Raw genomic sequence first — 20,698 nt, 5'->3', positions numbered from 1 at the left:
CGCTTGTCTTGCTAAAGTAAGGATAGCTTTAAGTGCAATAAAGGGTAGGGTATAGGTGTAATTGAACTGACTGTGATCCATCTTGTAGTAATCCTCTTGCATAACATGTGCTTTTATACTGTCCGTACAAAACACAGAGATTTATTTAATTATTATGCCATGTAACTTTTTTAAGGGACTGTTTTTTTAGGGTGAAATCCTGCAGAGCTGCCACCAATAAAGCTGAGTGAACAATAATTAATGACTGCTCCCAGTTGAATCAACTCAGTATGCATGCTGGTTTTAGTCCATGTTAAGCAGGGATCTAGTCAGGTTTGATAGACCTGTTAATTGGCCACAATGCTGACTGACAGTTATCTTGAGATACCCTGTAATGTTATTGTAGAGGAGGGAGAGAAAACAAATGCAGGGAGCCCAAATGACTACTCTTACACAGAACATCAGGCCTACCATTGATGCTATGTTAGTTTGACTTTATAGTCAAAACAATATCACAAACATATCAAATGAGGATATCAACAAACTACAATAGGCTAATATGTAAGGCTTTTATTCAGTGGGTTTGTTTTCTGATATCATATAAGACTTAATGTAAAGCTGTCTGCCTAGTCTATATAATAAGAATACGAATAGTTATTATAAATAAACAATAATTATAAGATTTGTATTATTATTGAAGACCTGTTAACAGAAAGATGTAGGTGAAATTTCCATATTTGCAATTCATTTTTCCAGTTTTCCAACGCCAAACGTGCAATAAATAACTCGGGTAGCACAACATTCTACACCATTTAAGGCTTAGAATAATCAAGAATAAAGGTCTGACAAAATGATCTCAAACATTACAGTTTTGTCAGTTGGCCCCCTTTAAATATAACTCCTGACATCATTCCTGGACAGAATGATGGCTCTGAGAATGATGTGATAGTTTAACCGAAAAACGTTGACTCTCCAAGGCATCGTTTACTTTGGTTAGCTGCTCACGCCCACCTGCACTTGCCACTTGGCGAAGATTAGGGAAAACCTTACATTTCCCGCCCCTGTTCCATTGAGAGTTGTGGATTTGCCCTCTGATTGGTTGTTTCGAACAGCGCTGCGTGTCCAGCAGTAGTTACATTCCATGGCGCTGAGGAACAACAACTTTGCAGAATGCTGTTTAACTGACATCCCACGCCACATCGCAACTTTGTAACTGTGTATGCTTCGACTGGATGTCTTTCGGCTATTTGAAACACTTTAAAGATTCTAAGGCATTTTCGTTGACCGCTGGTAAGTCATATTTTCCCCGTCTCTTTATACGCGTTTTTCTTGCATTTTCTTCCTTTGCCAGGAGAAAGTAAGCGCAACAAGTCGCCCATACACGCTGTCGCTAGCTAGCAGAAGCGTGACTTTCTAGTGAGCTTTAAAGTTAGCAAACACGCTCAAAATAGGTTCGGGCTTAAGGGTATTTAATTTTTAATGCAGTGTGAATCTCCGTTTTTCTTTCTTTTTGCCCTTCTCACTGACGAGTTAATGTCCTTGTCCTTAAAAAATGCTGGAAATGTTAACGCCAATTAGTTGCCCGAATATTTAATCTGGTAACGTTAGGTTTAGTTTTTTTTCACGTAGAAATGTGCATTGGTTAAGGTAAACCATTACAGCTGCGACTTGTTCTTGGACACATCTTAATGCATTTTACCTTAAGTTTGGACCTTTGAGGCAGCCCCTTTAAAAAGTAGAGTTAGTTTTTTTTTCTTCTTTTTTTCCTGGCCTTATTTAGCTACCTATTATCGTATTCGTCAAAATATTATTTTATTGTTCAGCCATTGTAGCAAACGATACGCCGCGTGAATCCAGTTCCAGATATGTAGTGTTTTGCAATTAGGGCTGAATAAAAGAAAACCCCATGTGCATTCATTTTTAATGCAGGCTACACATCCTCGAGGTCAGTGTCTCCTGTTTCCTTTTAGGCGGAGGAAAGGGTTGCAGGTGTTTCCCTATGGTGTGTCTGCCAACGCAGGGTAGAGTGTCAGGGCCGTGAAGGGTTTTAAAAACCCTCCCCTGTCTTTCAGTGGTGTTGGCCACAGCAGAGCTTTGTATTTGTACATTGTATTTTGAAAGAGCGCTGGTAGTCTCTGGTGAAGCTTCCCAGACATGCTCACAATTTTGGAAACCCTTCGTATCCTTTTGTGAATATCTACCGTAAACAACAGAAGGCGAGTGCAGTGCTTTGAAATGATGGCACACTTTTTCTCTGATTACTAATGAGCACACGAGTGCAGACAGGAACTGTGCCCCTAAAAATGGCCCAGATTTAGCTGCCAACCTCAAATACCATCTGTCCAAAAATAAACTGGCATTAGATTGCAAAATGTGGAGCATGGGAGCCTCTTGGACAGGAGGAGAAAGACCACACAAAAAATATGTGAAAAGATAGGGATAAGGCTTAATGGCCTAACCCTCGCTTTGAGCCATATGGGGCGTGATCTCCACAAGGCACAATAGCAATCATAATGACTTTTAGATTACCCAGTTCATTAGAGGGTCCAGCTGATGACCAGCTGAGAGGAACAGTATTTGAGGTTCTCCCCCTGTCATTATGGTCCCAGTTGGGCGTTTGGTATTGTGCCAGGAGTTTGTTGTAGACCATCCTTTAAAAAAAAAAAAAAAAAAATCTATCATGATTCTCAGATGACAAGCCCCCCAAGCATCTCCTAGGCAACAGTATCTGTTTGCACTATGCCATCAGGCTAGAAACCAACAGCATGTCACTGATGGTTTCTAATAAGCCTCTTTGTCTGTTCTGCACCATACAAATTCATTCATAGGTACAAGGACTGAAAATTAATTTGACCGATACCTTGTTGAGAGGATCTGGTCTGTTTATTTCCCATCAAAGAAATACAACCACTTATAGAATGTGTGATATGTAGATATTTTTGTAGATTTCACCAAAATATTGGAGTTGTTTTTTGCAAAGCATTCCCAGTGTCATGACGCTTTATTTGTGATGTCTTGGGTTTCCTAAAGGTTTAACCCTATTGGTTTGACTCTGAACTGGAGTAAGGGCACAAGGGCTAGTTAGAATGTCAAACCGTTCAGTAAGCAGAATGAGAAAGTTTACTCAGTTTCCATCTTCACCTTTCCCTCCCCTCCTCTCAATCCTTTGTCCCCCTCCCCAATCCCATCTCAATCCCCCTGGATTATCATACAGCATGGTTTGTCTGGATGAACCTCCAAAGCCCCAATGCTCTTTGTTTTTCTAAATCGGTTGAACCCACTACTACCCATTCACCTTGTGTCTCCTTGACCTGGCCTTTTTGCTCAGATAATAGTAAACCTGTCTGAGAGTGTTAGGATGGACTTGCCTCTCTGTGGTACTTGTCATAAGTCTAGGATGAGGTAAGCTTCCCTCAAGCCAAACACCAGTGGTTTTGTAGGTTACACCAAGCTTTGTTGCCACTGAAGTCAATTAACCAGGCCTATTAAAGTCAGATATGCTACTAGACATTATTGTGTTGTCTGCGTCTCCACAGGAATTATATAAATTGTGGCTCAACGTTAAAGGTTGTAGGCCTATTTGGTTTACCTTGGTAACCGCGAAGGACAAATGGTGCCATGTCTTTTTCACAAACCAGTGCAGAGTTTAATTAGCTCTCCACGGATGGTGGCTGGGGCAACTAAAAGACCATCAACAAACCCTTTTGAATTTAAATGTTTAGAATCTGGGCCAAGTTCACTTGTGCAGATGACTATGGCAAAGGCTGGGGTCTATTCTCGCTATTCAGAATGCTAAAAACGAGAGGAGCAAAGGCTGTGACCATTACTGAATGTTGAAGTTGATTAAAAGACACTGTTTGTTTGGTTTAAAAGACTGTCCATTTTAGTGGCTGTTAGTCTTTGTATATTTTCAAAGGATCTTTGGTGTCTCTGAGTAGTGTTTGGTGTTTTTGAATGATGCGAAGTGCCGTGTTGCCATGATATTTAGAGTGATGAGATCATTGGCTGGCAAAAGCATGCACGCCTCTACTCTTTGGCAGGCAGCCAGAGTCCTTTGCTTGTCCAGGCTTGATGACTAATACCTTTTAACTTCATTAGACATTCTTTCAGCAGAAGTGGCATTTATGAAGATGACTGGTCATTCAGTTACAATATAGCTTTTCGAGTTCTGGTTTTGCAATTGTGCTGATTGGACTGTCCTACTCAATCCATAGTCAATCAAGTGCACATCCAAAATTGGCATCAGGTGTGGATCTGCATCAGTGATCCACTCATCGGGGGAATAGGATTGGCAGGTGGATACTCTTCATCAGCCACGCTCTAGTCTAGAAGAGGGGCTTTCCTTTGGGGGTGGAGAAGAGGGTGGGGGCTGCTGTCTGAAGGATGCTTTATGGGACGCCCAGGGTCGCAGAGACCACGCTAATCTTCAGAGTCTTTGTGGAGCAGCTTGCTGATCGATGACAAGAGGGCCCTAATGAAACTAACTGACAGGCCAATTAAAACCAGGGACAAAGAACTCATCAGGAACAAAAGGACTTGCATAATGTTGTGCATGTGGGGGGTATTCCCTGAGGGTCCAGTGTTTGGGTGTGGGAGGGGGTGTTTAGGATGTGGCCCCACGTGCAGACCACTGGTGCCCACAAACACCCCACACATTTCTGTATTATACACCCACGCATGTACGCATGTGCCACGTGCGGGAGAATACAAGGCGTCTCATTGGAGGAAGCATGTCTGGGATGGATGTGATCCTCTTAGGCGATTAGGGGAGGCTGTCAGATGACCTGCGTGAAAGAACATGTGGGCATCCCTCCTCTCTCTCCCCCGTCCTGTGTTTATTCTCCAGGCTACTCGCAGACGTCTCCCTGGATGTAATTAAAGCCCCAAATCTACTGTGTTCACGCAGAGATTCATTATTGTGGGATTATTATATCAAACCACAGACCATGCATCTGGCTTTGACGTGTACAATGCGCATGACGTTAGCAACCCCCGAAATAACTTTTCCATTGTTTTTTTGTTTATTTGTTACGTTACAAAAAAAAAAAATCAGTATTATATATCCTAATCCTACTTTGTTCCACTTCTATAAAGGGCATATTTCCATTGATACAATGTTTCTTTTTTTTTTTTTTTTTTTTAATCTCTTGATTTTTGCGTCATGAACTTTGCATGAGTCATCAGTGCTCGGTGCTTATTGTACATTTACGTCTGAGGACAATTGTGCTAGGTCATGCACAACCACAGATGCAGCAATGAGCTGAGGCAGCTAGTGTAATGAGGACAGAGCAGCATCCTCCCCCCTCCATCAGCCTTCAGCAGCAAGATTTTTGGAAAATGTGTAGCGAGAGTGTCGTCATGCAGCAGAACATTGCTACCCTTTTATGATGCTTACACACAATGCTCTGATGGTCTCTGAGTGGAATTTCTACTTAATATGCCAATAACTTATAGAGAGTGAGCCATGGTCTCACCCCAGGGTCAGTGTCATGTCGTGTCCTTTCCTCTTTCCTGCTGCCAATTTGTGTCCTTGTAGCTGGAAACATAAAACACATTTTTGTTGTTTTCCTCTGGTTTACTTTTATTTTATTCCCCCCCCCCCCCCTCTGTTCCTGCCTTCAACTGACATTTAGTGGACTGGCCCATCGAGCTTTGCTGTCAAGCTCTTTGCCAAGAGGCTCAGATGCTGATCATTGTACAGAGGAGTTTGCCCTTTCCGCTCTATTGTTTTCCCCCACAGTGCGCCACACTCAATTAAGTCTCTCTCTCTCGCTCTCCAAATATCCCAATGTCAGTGCCTCCCACCCATTCCTCGTCCTTTCTCTGGCATTTGACGCCAACAGAAGTATGCAGAAAAGACTTATTGTTGTCGTATTCTCTCTGCCCACCCCAAACTTTCCTAACACTGTTGTATTTTTCAAAGAGGGAAGGCTCTTTTGTTGCCAAGGGCTTGAGTCCATCCATTGGGTGTACCGTTTAGGGCTGTCTTACTGTGTGTGTGTGTGAGCCGGTGGGGGCCGTGGGGGGTACAACAATGGCTGTATTGTGAGATGGCTTGGGCTGGATCGGGGGGTTTGAGCACCGAGCACAGCGAAGCTGCTTCATTAGTCAAGCCGCTCCCCCTCCACCCCTCCTCTATCCTTCTCTCCCTCTCTCTCCATCTCCCGTTCTCTCACTAGCTTGCTTGCTCACACACTCACACTAGCGTTCAGGACTATCACTGTCCGCTTGGCCGGATGCTCAGCTGTCTCCTGAACTGTTCCGCTGCTGTGTCCTGTTCAGCTTGCCCTCTCCACACTAAATCAGCATCCAAAGGGACTCCATGCTCTAACCGGATTTTCTCAAATCAAGCAGGCTGGTGTTGTGGGGTTTTTGTTGTTTTGTCCCATCCTTCTATAATCTGAACAAGAGTCTTTTGTTCAGTGAGGTAGGTGTCATTTCCTACTGTCATTGTCATTCCTTCTGGTATGTTTTATCCTTGCATGGCATAGTATTTTGCTTGTTTGACGTGCCTTAGTCTTGGAAAACAAAAAATGGCATAGTTTGGATAATCCTGATGGGAGTCATTTATTGCAAGAATTTTAATGTAGCCTTTCGTGGGATGGATAAGAAAGCTATTCATTCGCGGTCCCAAGCTCAACTTCTTCGATTGGCAATGACAGTCAGCCTGGATGAAACCTCGCTGAAGTGAGAATTGAAGTGAGGGTTTGTGCAGGACAGGGTGCAATCTGGTTTTTGTTTCCTCAGCTGGGCTCTGTTCATTGACAGGACTGTCTGAATTCTGTGTGGGAAGACACACACTCACACACTCACACACACACACACACACACACACTCACTGCTGAAGGGCTGTTGGGTGGCTTGGGGGATGAATATCAGGGTAATCCCTAACATCCTGTAAGAAGGCTGGGCTCAGGACTCTGCTCCCCCTGAGAAAAGTAAGGCTCAGCCACAGATTCACACACAGATGTTTCACTTGAGCAACTGAGAGTAATGGAGTGCTACTGACTGGGGACTCGATCCGTATCCACGGTTAGTCATCAGCAGATATTTCTTAACAACAACAACAGTGTTTTTGCTCACAGTCTACATATGGGCTTCATTGGTTTAAAAGGCACATTTCGCAAGTGTCTTTCTTTTTTGTGCAAGCCACATACCTACTTTTAATATGAAAAGACTCTGGTGCGATGCCTATATGACAACATTTTAATATGTAAATATGATGAAAGCCATGTCCGCTATGATGTCAACCACAGGAATTCTTGGCTTTTAGTGCTCTCTGTTTAACTCCTGACCTCTCTAGAAGGTGGCCTGTGGCTCAAACCATACAACATTTTCTCAAGTGATTTGTCTCCCAGTTTTCTAACTGGACACTTGATGTGAAGCATTCCAGATATGGTCTTTACACTTGATTTGGCCTCGTTGTATTTCCAAACCTCAACCGCTGTGAGGGGAAAAACAAGTATGACTAACCCACAAGATGAGTCAACATGGACTCAAGAAAATGTCCTGAAGCTAGAGCATTCTCCCTGACCGAAAAGGCTGATGAAGTGTACTGTTTGAAGTGTGCTGTGCTTAATATAGCCCATTTGCAGGCCATGGCATGAGTTGGCACTAATTAAGACTGGCTGTATTGATGATCGAATAGCAGAAGGGCTTTTTGTGAAGACATTGCTGAAACCCTGTTCAGATGGCTCAAACTGACGTGGTTACCTTTTATTCGCTACTTCACTCCTAAAATCAGTTTGTGGTCCCCTGCATCACAATTTTGAAGTATTTAAGTCTGCTTTGGATGAAACGGACCGTTACTAATAACAGCTTTCTCTCTTACTTGCAGAATGAAGAGGTGAACGTCTGCGGAGCTCAGTGATGGCAGTTCAGGCCGGGATTCAGGTACAGAATACATAATGAACCTCTCAGTTTAATTCTGATCTGTGCTGTATGTGACAGAAATGGGGCTACAGTGAAAGTGAGAAGTGACAGGAAAATTATGACTGACTCATCACCAACCCCAACCCCCCCCCCCCCCCCCAATGGTCACCGTTAAGTATAGTGATTCATTTGATTTGAAAAGGGACTGGGATGCAGTTTGAAAGTTTGTCCGAATGTCCTTGCACCTTTCTAATGGGCAGGGGGGACGGGGGGGGGGATGTGGAGGGTGGAGGAAGAGGAAGAGGAAGAGGAAGAGGAGGAGGAGAGCAATTTGCCTACCATTCTGCTCCACACCTGCTTTTTTGTTATGTAACATCGCATTACTTGCCACGTGAACCATAGCATGTCAAGTTAAATGGAAAATTCAGTGCCTAACTCCTAGCCTTAAGGGTGTACTGTTGGTCTTGACATGTATGCTAATGAGAACCCTGGCCATGTTCTTTTCCAGCAGCTTCCACAGAGATGCGTAATCAGTATGCAGAGCTGTGCACAATATTCTCGGACAGTCCTACAAAACATTCCATGACGTAGCAAAGAGCATTAGTCACTTTGGCCTCCATAACTTTTAAGCTTTTTAAATTAAACTTTTTTTACTCAACTTTGCAGCTTCACAATATGCCCACATCATAAGATATAGGTCAGAGGGGTCTCAGACTCAGAGCTGAGGGGTCCAGGTGGTTCTCATGGTCACACAAGGGCAGGGGGCGATTTTGAGAGGTGACCTTCTGGTAAATTACGGGATCAAAGGTGAACTGGGATGAGTGGTGGCTTTAGGAAGCATAAGCCATAAGGAAGATCTTGCTGTCATGCAAATCTCTTTCCCGCAGATAGTCATCTGAAGTGTGACAAGCGATTCCATCAAACCGAGAAGGAAATTCCTTGGAATTCTTATGTTACAGAGAGTAGCTTGTTTTAAACACGGTTGTAAAAAAGAAAATTGGTTCAGCTGAAAGTGTTTTTTTTTTAAATATATATATATTTTTTTTTTTTCACACGCAACCTGCATCTGGTCAGGTGATGGGGCCCCTCTGTAAGCTGCTGTGGTATGGTAATCAGGCATGCTTATGTAAGCCTGGGCTCCTTCCACTCCATTTTGTATTTTCATGTCTAATTAGCTGACCTTTGTGCAATAGAGGGAAACAGTACATATGTGTTGGATTTGCCTGGAGCCAGTGCCTCATGCTCGCTCACTCTCTCTATCTGCCTGTCCCCCCCCCCCCTCCTCTACTGGGGATCATGGTTACATGTGTGGGAGTCACGGGAAACGTGCAGAAGCAAAGAGGGCATGTGATCTCCCTGAGAACCTCGTCCAGTTCACTGCGTCTGATTTTACAAAGGAAGAGCAGAGAGTGTTTCAGTTGCCAGAAACAGATGTGGTTTTAGCAGCGTGCAACGAGGACTCATTTTAATGAGATGCTTCCTGTAATATCCCTGCCATCTTTAGGCAACTTTAGGCAGAAGTGGGGTTTTAGGGGGTGGAGTCGCGGTGCTTTTAGTGTTGTTAGGTGTAACCTGAAGCCCCAAACAATAAGCAAACCCTCCCTCCTTTTTGGCCAGAAAAGGTCAGAAAAGCAGGTCATGAAAACAACATTCCTATGTGTGACCAGTGCATTGTCCTTGTTCAGCACTCTGTTTAAAGAAGCCTCCTTGCCCCTGTGACCTCTCAAAGCCAGTCTCTATGACAATCCAACCCCCACTAATCTTACGTTTATCCTATATGGCCTGTGAAAAATGAATAGTGTATTACCCGGATTCAAGCCTATTGCTTTTGCATTTTGCCAAGTGATTGGTATAATGTTAGATAGTTTTCATGGTGTCTTACAGCAAACAACACCAATCATTGTCATCAGAAATCATCATCCGATCTCGCTCGACTGCATGGGCCTCAATTGGAAGTGATCATGTGCACTCGTGCCTTTCATAGCGCTCAAGTTCAAAGCAGGAAAGGGAATATCTCCAGTCCCTATGTGAGGGGCCTATTGTTAGACTGACAGTGAAGCTTATGTGTGCGAGAGCAGCACTGCACTGCTGGCGCGCTGGGCTGGGGAGATAAATCTGACACGACTCCGAGTGGCTCACCTCCCTGGACGGATGAGAAGCTCGCTCCAGGCACTCTCACCCGCCGTGAAAACCTCTGCAGCCAAGCCAATTTCGCCCAGCTCCTGATATGCAGAATATCAGTTGGCACCCTCCTTGACCTGACTTCTTAATTGCCGCTCTTATTAGTTCATTATACACTCTTTGTCATCAGAGCAGCAAGCTGACCTTTAGGCAGGGGGGGCCAGCTGGGCTTTTTATCCTGAGTTTCACTCTGCCATTTCATTGTAGCCCACAGTGAGGGTGGTTTTGAGGATAGTGTTCTGTCTGTGCGGGAGGGAGGTGGCTGTGGGTCTGGACTAGGTCCCAGTAGCCTCTGTGGGTTGTGGAGCATGACGTTTTCTCTTGCTTCCAACTCCCACTGGATCAACCTCGACAGGACACCATGAAGGCTGGGCAGTGTAGCTGTTTGCCCTGACCTCTTCATTGAGCCCCCCCCCCCCCCCCCAGACAGACACACACACACACACACACACACACATCCAAGGTCCAATGCCTCCACATTTGTATGCAGAGCCTTTTCACTGCTGCATTAATATGTTGTGGGGGGCTGGTAAAAAAATATCTACATTTTGCCAAATAGGTTATGGGTGGTTTGAAGATGCAGTCCATTTTGTTGGTAATGAAAGGTTGTTCATATTTGAGCTCAACGACCAATTACACCCCTTCCTCCCATGCTCCTGAAGCACCATGTTGATTGCCTAGGATTGTTTGTATCTCGATCCAAGCCACTATGTTTGTTTTAAATTTACAGAGCCAGGACTTAGTACGAACACCAGAGTTTTTTTTTCCCAGCATGAATACTGAATGGACTGTTAGAGAACTGTGAGGCGTAATTAGCTGAATTTGACAAAAAAATGTATGGGATTAGAATTGCGGACTGCGCTTAAATTGAACAACTAAAAAGAATCTATATGGGATTGAAATTACCTGTGAGAAAAGCTATCTGTGAATAACTAACAAGCTTAAGTTTGGTATTTTCTAATACTAGAAAATCTTGTTTGTGGACTCCGGACCAGATTAAGAGCTTTGCATGCCTTCCCTAAGGTGCTCAAATATGAGGTTGCATTGTGAAACCGCTTACGTGCAATTAACCTGCTCAGCAACTTGAAACCTTAGAATTGTTGCCCTACTCATCGGTTTCAAAGGCCAGTCTCATGTTGGTTTCAACAAAACCCCCTTTCACCTTCAGCCCTGTGAGCCACCCCACAATCACTGCAGGCTCGTTATCATTATCTCCTAGAGGGGGCTCACTTTTATTGACCATTGCCTTTGAAACTGGTTGGGTATTAAATGCTTATGCAAACAATTGAAGGTTTAGTTTCTAGGTTCATTGTCCAGCCAGTTGCGTCAGCCATGAGGTTATTCTGAGCCATTTTGTTAATGAATCCAAATCAGCTTGGACACAATACAAAGACTGTTTTGTGTGATGGCTGAACAAACTGATTGACTTTCTCTCCATGTCGCTGTCACTTTCATCCCCCTTTTCGCTCTCACTCTCCGTAATATTTTTTGTTTTGTTTTTATCTTTCCTTGCAGTCTTGGTTTGAGAGGTTCGACTCCCCCATCCCGGCTCCGCGTAGCCCCCTAGCCGCACGCCATGGCCCCGGCCTGGCCGATGTCTTCCAGTACGACCAGTGGCTTGCTGTGCGGCATGAAGCCACCCTGGTGCCCATGCAGGAGGATCTGGCCATATGGATCACCAGCATGCTGGGTATGTCGTCTTCCATGTAATGTTCTTCTGGTCTGTCCTTATGTCTTTTCTTTGGCTTATATGTAGAAAAATTACAAATGTAGTGTTCAAAAAGCATTCAGTTGTGAATGTAAAAGTGACCCTTGGACTGATGGTTTAGTCATTTCAGCCTATACCCCGCCCCCCCCCCCCCCCCCCTTTTTTTTCTTTTGTTCAGCAGAGCAAAGAACCACTTATTCCAACTGTTCCATTTATTTACTCTTCACTGATAACATAATAGTTTGGGGTCTCAAGCCTTGGCATCTTGAATTCCATTTGACTAACTTCTTGTGGAATTGAGTGTTGCATTTCATAGAGTGCAAATGTCTACAGCCAAACCAAACCTCAAACACTTCCCCGCTTCCTAGACAAATTTGCATTCTGTTTGTACAGCTGCGTCTGGATTCTTACTCCCCTATCAACCCCTCAGTAGGATGTGAGAAGTTCACATTCACACAGCCTGGGGCCCATAAGATGGAACAGAAGTAGTAGGATACGATTGTATCTGTATTGTATTGTAGAGAAATTCTACCCTTTTCAAATCCGTGGCGATGAGAGTAAGGGGAGAAGACCCCTTTATGAGAAGAATAAGTAAACAATTGAGGGTGTGTCTTCTGGAGAGAACTGACTCTGGCTGAAGGCTGGTCTCTAAATATAGGTTGGTCAAATTCGCCATAATGAGAAAAAGAAGGTAGACAAGCCTTCCGTAACCTTATATTTCCCCGATGACTCTGCCGAAACTCTGTTTCAGTGGCATGTGAGGCTGTAATTTACACCTCAGCCAAATTTCAATATACTGGACCAGTTTAGACCTGTCTGTCTTTCTAGTTCCCGTTCTTAATTTATTTGCCTATTTCTCTTTCTCTCCCACCACATTCAATCCTTCTCTCTCTCTCTCTCACACTCACACACGAACGTGAACAGGAGAGGAGGTGCGAGCAGAGCACTTCATGGAGGAGCTGGGCAATGGCGTGAAGCTGTGCCGTTTGATCGGAGTGCTGCAGACCCAAGTCTCCCAGAGCTGCCCCTCGGACAAGTGGCAGGTGAGATAAAGGCCCTGCTGGAGTAGCGTGGAGGGTGGGGGGGGGGGGCTCTATTGCAGATAATAGCTCATCTAAAGTGCCTTTGTGCTCTTGAGCCATTCATTTCTCCTCTTTTTACCCCTCTTTTTTTGTCTCTCTTGCAGCACTTTCCCATGAAAAAGGTGCCATTCAAGAGCGTCGCCTCTCCTGGGTCCTTCTTTGCCCGCGACAACACGGCCAACTTCCTGAGCTGGTGTCGCCAGATAGGCGTGGACGAGACCTTCATGTTTGAGTCTGAGGGCTTAGGTGAGGACACAGGGCCAAACCTTTTAGTAACACTGGCAAGTTTTGTCCTTGGTTTCCACAAGTGTTTTTGACAAATGTGCCTTATTTTTATGATATTTTGCTCAGGAGAAGACTGAAATCAATGAAAATAGTCTAATCAGTGGCTGTTCAAAACAAGAAGCTCATTGCTTACATTTGAATAGGTGAAATTGGTACCAGGTACCATTTGGTTTGAGTTTTAATCATCACGGTGACCCTCCAAGTGGTCAGACTGAAGTTAGTGTTGCCTAAAGAAACTACAACTGTGTGTGTGTGTGTGTGTGTGTTCAAGTGGTCCTTGAGTCGATGCCGAGCACAAAGCTCCATTTATTCATAATTTATCCAAGAACCTGTATAGTCAGACTGTTGGCTCCAGCTTTAGGTGACCTGTTCACCGAAAAGCTCTGACCTGAAAAACAGCCTTGAATGCTTTCCACAGCAGATTAGTGTGCAAATATGGGGCGATCCCTCAGTAGTCAGGCCAAAAGCCCAGTGTGAACCCCACTGCTATGCCAGCAGATCAGACCGTAACCTAGACTGTGAGACGCGAAATGGGCTGTAGATCGAAACCGTATCTATTTTCAGACACCCTTCAAAGTCCATGCCAGACTTCATAATGCACTGGTGTAAAGGGGCAGGCAATCTAAGAAATCCTTAAGAAATCAGTATGTAACATGGCAAAGTATTTGTTACTCTATAATTGGCATTTTTTGTGGTGTATGTGTGTGAGTTATGCATTTTATTTATGTATGTAATTATTTGGTTTGAGCAAAATGAGACAAAAGTATGAGGGTGTCTTTGGCAGTTCTGGTTATTGAAATCTTAGGAACCGTACGTTTTTGTGCAGAAGCCTATAGTGTAAGGGAAACGCCCCCCCTCACTAGAGTAGGTGGATATAGAGCACCGTCGGCTGAGCTAATTATCAGGCTCTAATTGGAGTAGTAATCAATTCAAATGAACATGCGGATAAAGGTAAGCCAGCATTTCCAGTATGTGGCAGGTCGTACACTAAAGAGCCACATGTCACTGGCTTTAGTTAAGTCCAAAACCTAGTGGCTTCTTGGGATCCATTGTGTAGACCAATTTACCAGAGTGCATTGTGTCGTCACCATGGACACAACTGAATAAGAGGCTTGCCCAACTGATCCTCAGTGTTTCAACAAGACAGAATGACTCCACGATGAAACTGATAATGATGGTTAACAGGATTAAGTTGGTTCTGCCAGTGGGGTGTCTGAAGTGATTTCAATTTTTCCTGATCTAAATTGTTTTAATTAAACCAGCTTTGGTAAACTTATTTATTTTCCATGAGGTTATAATTGCACTTTAATTTCTTCCTGTAGTTCTGCATAAGAATCCTCGCCAGGTATGCCTGTGTCTTCTGCAGATTGGCAGGATCGTATCCAAGTGAGTGATAAAGTTACACAACATAGAGCAAGGCATCGGGGGTGTGGGTCCTGGGCATTTAGATAATCTTGTGAATTTTTTTTTAAAGTGGGTTCGCCGAAAGGTCTGTTAAGGCTTGTTGCTGTAGATTTTAGCAGCAGAATTGGGATAGGGGGCTTAAACTTGTTCTTTGCCTGTCCAGAATGTGCACCAGATAATTCTACTGTAAGTATAGCTTAATCGGTAAATTCTAAGAGGATTCTAGGGGTGAATCTGTATTCATCTGTGGTTGAGCTACTGGTATTTTCTTTATTGTATCCCCTCGTTCCTTGAGAAGGGATTTCTCATGCTGTTGCATATAACAGCAGCAATGTTATAAAGAATGTGTTACTCTTCATCTCCCACTTTTATCACAGATATGGAGTGGAACCTCCAGTTCTTGTGAAACTGGAGAAAGAGATCGAACTGGAGGAGACTTTGCTGATGGGCCGAGAACCAGCCCCCGCCGTCAAAACCTTCACCGTCTGCTGTCAGCACGGCAGCCTTTACCAAGGCGTGAGTATAAAGGCCAAACTAGCTAGACCCTCCACAAACCACACCTGAGTTAGACACAGAGCCAACGGAGTCTAACAGATTCTTTGTGACATGCTGAGGCACATGGTATCAGTGCAGTGCGTTTCAAAACGTTACATAGCGGAGGGGTTTGAATGAATGCCCTACGTTATACCTCTTTGTTCCACAACTGGTCGTTCTTGAAATGTCAGTGAGAAGAATGCTTTAAGTGCATAAAGCATTAGTAGTTGCCTGGCCTGACTTGTTTGTTTTTTTGTCAGTCTCTCCCTCCCTCTCTCTCTCTGTTTTCTGTTTGCTGCTGGTAAACACTCTCCCCATTTCCAGCCTGGCCTCCTTGAGATGCGCTGAGGTCCTGTGACAAAGCACAGTGTGGTTTCGGCTGGCTCAAGACACTGCTGCGTCTCCCTTTCGTATCAATAAACACTCTGTCCCTTCTCCCAGAGCTCTCTCTGCTCTGACCCACATAGCTAGCTCTGTCCTTGAAGTGCCAAAGTGTACACACACACACTCTGGTGATGCAAAGTCAGCTCTCCTTCTGACTTTCCTGAACCCAAATGTCAATACACAGCCCCTCGCGCATCCTTTCTCACGTTGCCACTATACAATGTGGAGTCCCTCATCTCCTCTTACTTTCAAGCAGTTCATAAGTTTCAGTCTCACTTAAGTGCTTTTCTTTTGCCCACCCCACCCCATCCGTTCTCCCCCCTCTCTTGTAGGACCATGATATGAGTGATGACCCCCCCTGTAACTGCGCCCAGAAAGTGTCCATCGAGTATCTCTCGGAGGGCCGCTACAGACTCGGAGACAAGATACTCTTCATCAGGGTGAGTCGTTTGGCTTTTCCCCTGGCTCTTTTGCACTCTTCTGCTTGAGAGCAATACCATCTGTGAAGACGAGCTGGGTCTCAGCAGCTGTTCCTGCCGCATTCATTGGTCCGGACGAGCGTGAACAGAGCCAGCGCTCTGTCTGCGCTCTGTCATGCTGGAACACAAGAGGCGCTGCACATTGAGCATCTCGTGTAGTGACACGTTTTTTTTTTTTTTTTTTTTTTCTCACACTTACCAGAAATGTACAATCACTATTTCACTTTTTCCTATTTCTAGTCATCACATCTTAGTAACGTATCTATTTTACTGGTCCATTTGCTGACTGGAAATGATGATCCCAAGTGACTAATTTGGCTTGGTGATGGGTCTCTGCTGGAAATACCAGTCTCTTCTCCACTACAGTTTACAAAAAAAGTACTGAGACTAAATGAATGGCCACTGCCGGCAATATCATTCACAACCAGCCGCTAATCCAGCCCTTCTAATCAGAAAGCCACGTGTGGAATGGTTTAAAGAGCAGCAATTAGGTGATCAGTCAATACATCAACACAGAGTTCAAACGTAGGTTGCGCATGTGCGTCTCCTCACACTCACTTTAGATCCAACCACACGTGCAGGTGCTGTATAAGGATAATCGCCTGATATCATCAGTTTTCTAATCACTTTCACCACTTTTCCCCCCAATTCTGTCAGTGAGTGGACTGGCTAGTTAAGGTTCCATTCTTACCTTGGCACTGCCGTAAATCTGTCGCTACGCCCTGCGTGTGACAAGCACACAGATGGGGGTCTAAGCTCTGTGTCAAATAGAGTAGCACTCTGTGCAGAGGCATTAACAAAGCCTGGAGTAAAGGTTACATAATCAATTACATCAGCAAATGAGATAGGAAACCTATCTATATGGGCATTTATTTAGCAGGACATGCATCTAAATATAGCGTTCACTCGCTGACTCATGCCTCATGTGTTAAATTAATGTAATTATATAATGTTGGGCAGGTGTATTTATCTATACATTTGCTGTGTAGTGTAAGTGACTGGATTCCCAGCTGAATGAACATATTATCCAGTTAAATGAACTAATTTGATTATATAATGGGAAATGTATCAAGATGATGTAATATATGATTTCCATTTTCCATATTAATAAATTTAATTCCATATTAAATCAAATGTGACATGAAATGGTAGGTGTTGATGCTAAAACCAATGGAAATGGGTAATTCTCTGATTTGAAAATGCCAATGTAATCTTAAAGTGGTTGCACAGATGTGTTTTGTTGATGTTTGAGATGAATGTAATTTGTACTTGTCACCATTTTGTTTACTTAGGTTATTTGCTGGTTGCTGTTTATTTATTGCTTTTAATTCCAGGTTAAAATAGGGATGATTGAAAAGCCTTGGAACTGACCTAAACCCAACTGGACACTCAATAGTGTTTACATAAGATTTGGTGTTATGTAACTTGAGTGGTCTTTCTTCTTTCTCCTTTGCTTTTCTCCCGCCCTCTCTCTCTCTCTCTCTTTCACTCAAACACACACAGATGCTCCATGGGAAGCATGTTATGGTTCGGGTTGGAGGGGGCTGGGACACGCTGAAGGGCTTCCTGCTGAAGAACGACCCAGGACGCGTACTTCAGTTTACTACCTTGGAGCAGAAAATCCTGGCCTACCAGAAGGGGCCAGCAGGTCCTGCCCTCACCTCTCAAAAGGTCCAGCCTCCCATGATGGACCCCTTGGCCGCTGTCACCCTCTCTGATGCTTCATCCACATCGACATCCTCCTCTTCGTCGTCCTCCTCCTCTTCCTCTGCTTCATCCTCCTGCTCGTCCCCTACAGCCACTTCCAAAGCCCCTCTGCCTGGGCACTGCATTCCACGCTCCTACGCTGCATCCCCAGCCTCCACCCCCACCTTACAGAGGAAGGCACCGGTACCCAAGAAGGTCCTCCAGGTGACTCCCACATTGCCAAAGAGAACCCCGCATTCTCCTGCGCTTGTCCCTAAGAAAGCAGCCGCACCTCAGCCGCCTCTGTCTGCTCCTCCACCCTCTAGTGGAGGCGGCAAGCAAAAGGTCCCCACCTCCTCCAAACTGAAGCTCCGGCAGACCCCTGACGGCTCACCGCTACTGCCCCGCAGCCCTGTCTGTGCGGAGCCCACCTGCAAGCACCCAAAGTCCGCACCGGTCACGCGCAGGGCCGTCATGTTGAACCCCAAGCTCGGGGTGACTCAGAAAGACGGGAAGCCGCCTGTAGCCCCTCTGCGCTCACGGCTGGCCAAGCGCAGAGGCTCTTCCCCAATCTCGAGGTTACGTGTGGATAGCCGTGCGCGCCGGCCCCTCTCCCCCCGGCCCCTCTCCCCCCGGCCCCTCTCCCCCCGGCCCCTCTCCCCTCGGCCCCTCTCCCCTCGGCCCAACACCTCGCGGCCAGCCAGCCCCGCCAGTTGCACCTCCCAGGACTCCAAATCCCCTTCCCCCTCCCCGCTCTCCAGAGCGCAGACCCCTACCTTACGGACCCGCCTCCCAACGGCCCGAGCCTCCCCCCTGACTAAGGCCAAAGAACCTGCAAGCAAGAGTCCGGCCTCATCCAGGCCCGGGACCCCTGTCTTAGCTGCTGCTCGCCCGTCCCCCTACCGGCAGTTGCCTGCTGCCTCACCGAGACTGCCCGTCAAAAAGCAGCCTCTGACCAACAACTCCACTCAGAAGCCCGAGGCCCCGCAGATCACAGTAACCAAACCGAGCCTCAAGACACCACCTGTCTCTCAGAAGGCCACACAGCGGACTAAGCTAGTGAAAAAGGTGGAGCCTTACTTTGAGATGAACAGGAAGCAGCAGAAGTGCTGAGCGCGTGGGAATAAGGAAGCGCCACCAGCCTCTGTCGAGGCAGACTCCCTCTGGTCTCATAGGAATCCTCAAGATTATCCAACCAGTTAGCGAACAAGCACTTGTCCGTGAGACACAAATGTGTTTCTTCAGTTTAATTTTTACACACAACATTACCAGCTTTTTAAGCAACATTGTCTGTCAGTCTGTTTGATTTTATATTTGTGTCTAATTTATTTTTATGATTTTATTTGTGCCATTATCAAAAGGGTCACGAGGTGAAACCTCAGCATTTAATACAATAGAACTACTTTTTTGGGCTCCATTTTATATCTTTACCACATACATCTGATTTTTATATCGAAAGCACAATCACTGTTTCTTTCACAAGACCTTAATACTCCACTGAGATCTGTTACCACAAGAACATCAGAGACTGTTTTTGTAAGTGTGCATATGTAACCCTAACCCTGAACAGCTTTTGCTGTCCATATATGCATTTCAACAATTACTCTCAACCCTACTGTTTCAAAATTGAAATGGAGTCCAGCTTGGTCTGAACCAGATATACCCAGCTCAGTGGTTGTGTAAAACGTTTTGACACTAGCAGAAGCAAAACTGAAATCCATGGCTGGCGAACAAGGAATTTGACTTGTCATGGTCACGGGTCACAGACGTTTTATACAAGCCAAAGACTTCATTAATTAAATCTGTATTTTTAAACTGTTTCTTAGTGTTGACTCAGTATGTACTATCTATACTGGTCTTCCTGTCAATGAGAGTGCTAACCTGTTTTTGTTAGTGATTTAGGAAGTTCATGGTGTGCCTTTTCAGAACAGTGTGAGGGTGAACTGTGTGTCCTGGGGATATGGGGAAAGATGTTACCTTTCAAACCTACAAAGATGTTATGATGTCAGTTTTGTCAGTAGCCAACACTAATCCTCACAAAGTAGCTGACCTGACGGAATCATTTTAACCTTTTCTCCTCAATGTATTAGCTTGTCTTACTAGCTAACATGGTCTGGAGGGGTGAGATTGATATTCATAGAGTACTTTTGTGTATGTTTTATATATGAAGCTCTTTGTCATGGTTTTTGCGGTTGGTCAAGATTTTCTTTGTGAGGTAGTCTCAAGACTTAAAGTGGCACAAGCATTTAGCAGCATGACTGCTTTCCTTATATGAAGAAAAACTACTGACTTGACACTAAAAGTTTAACAAATAGCCTACATGGACAGTATCCATTCATGCCAAACGCTAAACTAATAAATATATTGCCAGTATCACAGAGCTGAAATTTATTTATGATTTCTCAAGATCTTTTTTTTTTCATTTTCTTGTTTTTATGTGTATTGTGTGTGTGTGTGTGTGTGTGTGTGTGGAAATGGATGTTGTTTTGTTTGGTTACATCTACACATTGTGATTTTTATGTAGCGTCATTGAAATAGTCTTGAGTATGTCAACCTTTTCCAGCACTTTAAGCAAGCCCTTGTCATGAATGTAGAGTACTGTCTCCAACATTTGTGTGTTTGTGAGTGTGTGTGTGTGATGTCAATAAAAGAACTGATTTTATTGGATGGTGTTTGCTGTCCTTTCAGCCATTGCAAACATGGCATGTCTCTTTGAAAGTGACCATGATGTGTGTGCCTTCACACTAAGGTTCTCAACAAAGTCCCTTTCATGTAACCAATTGGCGAGGGTGACCCAAACATTACATAAGGTCCACCCAACTCTTCAGAGAACACCTCCTTTCCTAACTTGCACTTCCTCTTCCATCCTCTACCTCTCCTTATCTTCTTCTAATGCTATCCTCAAACTACTACTTAATTTGCACCTACAGTAGTACACGTCCCTGCACTTTTTATTTATACTATTTATTATTACACTAGATCTGTTGTACGTAGCTTGATTGTTTTCTCCTTTGTACGTCGCTTTGGATAAAAGCATCTGCTAAATGACAATGTCATTTCGTATAATCATGGGTCCACTGTTGCAAACAGTCATACTGTGTAGT

General features: G+C 44.6%; 1 protein-coding gene across 2 annotated transcripts; it reads left to right on the top strand.

Annotated features, from left to right (window-relative positions):
• The first annotated feature begins 1,201 nt into the window (after positions 1–1,201).
• On the top strand, positions 1,202–20,214 carry gas2l3 (growth arrest-specific 2 like 3). 2 transcript variants are annotated; one of them, XM_080851178.1, is made up of 9 exons: positions 1,202–1,269; positions 7,817–7,872; positions 11,548–11,722; positions 12,665–12,783; positions 12,927–13,068; positions 14,430–14,493; positions 14,889–15,027; positions 15,762–15,869; positions 17,412–20,214. In XM_080851178.1, exons 2-9 carry the CDS (start codon positions 7,849–7,851, stop codon positions 18,705–18,707), a joined length of 2,067 nt encoding a protein of 688 aa, XP_080707304.1. In that variant the 5' UTR covers positions 1,202–1,269; positions 7,817–7,848; the 3' UTR covers positions 18,708–20,214. The 2 variants fall into 2 exon arrangements, with proteins under 2 accessions (XP_080707304.1, XP_080707303.1); XM_080851177.1 differs by lacking the exon at positions 1,202–1,269 and adding an exon at positions 6,354–6,406.
• Positions 20,215–20,698: the final 484 nt, after the last annotated feature.

This window comes from Sprattus sprattus (assembly GCF_963457725.1).
Source record: "Sprattus sprattus genome assembly, chromosome: 14".
NCBI classification, from domain to species: domain Eukaryota; kingdom Metazoa; phylum Chordata; class Actinopteri; order Clupeiformes; family Clupeidae; genus Sprattus; species Sprattus sprattus.
Note: the sequence above shows the minus strand (reverse complement) of the source record. Positions and strands in the feature narration are given on the sequence as shown.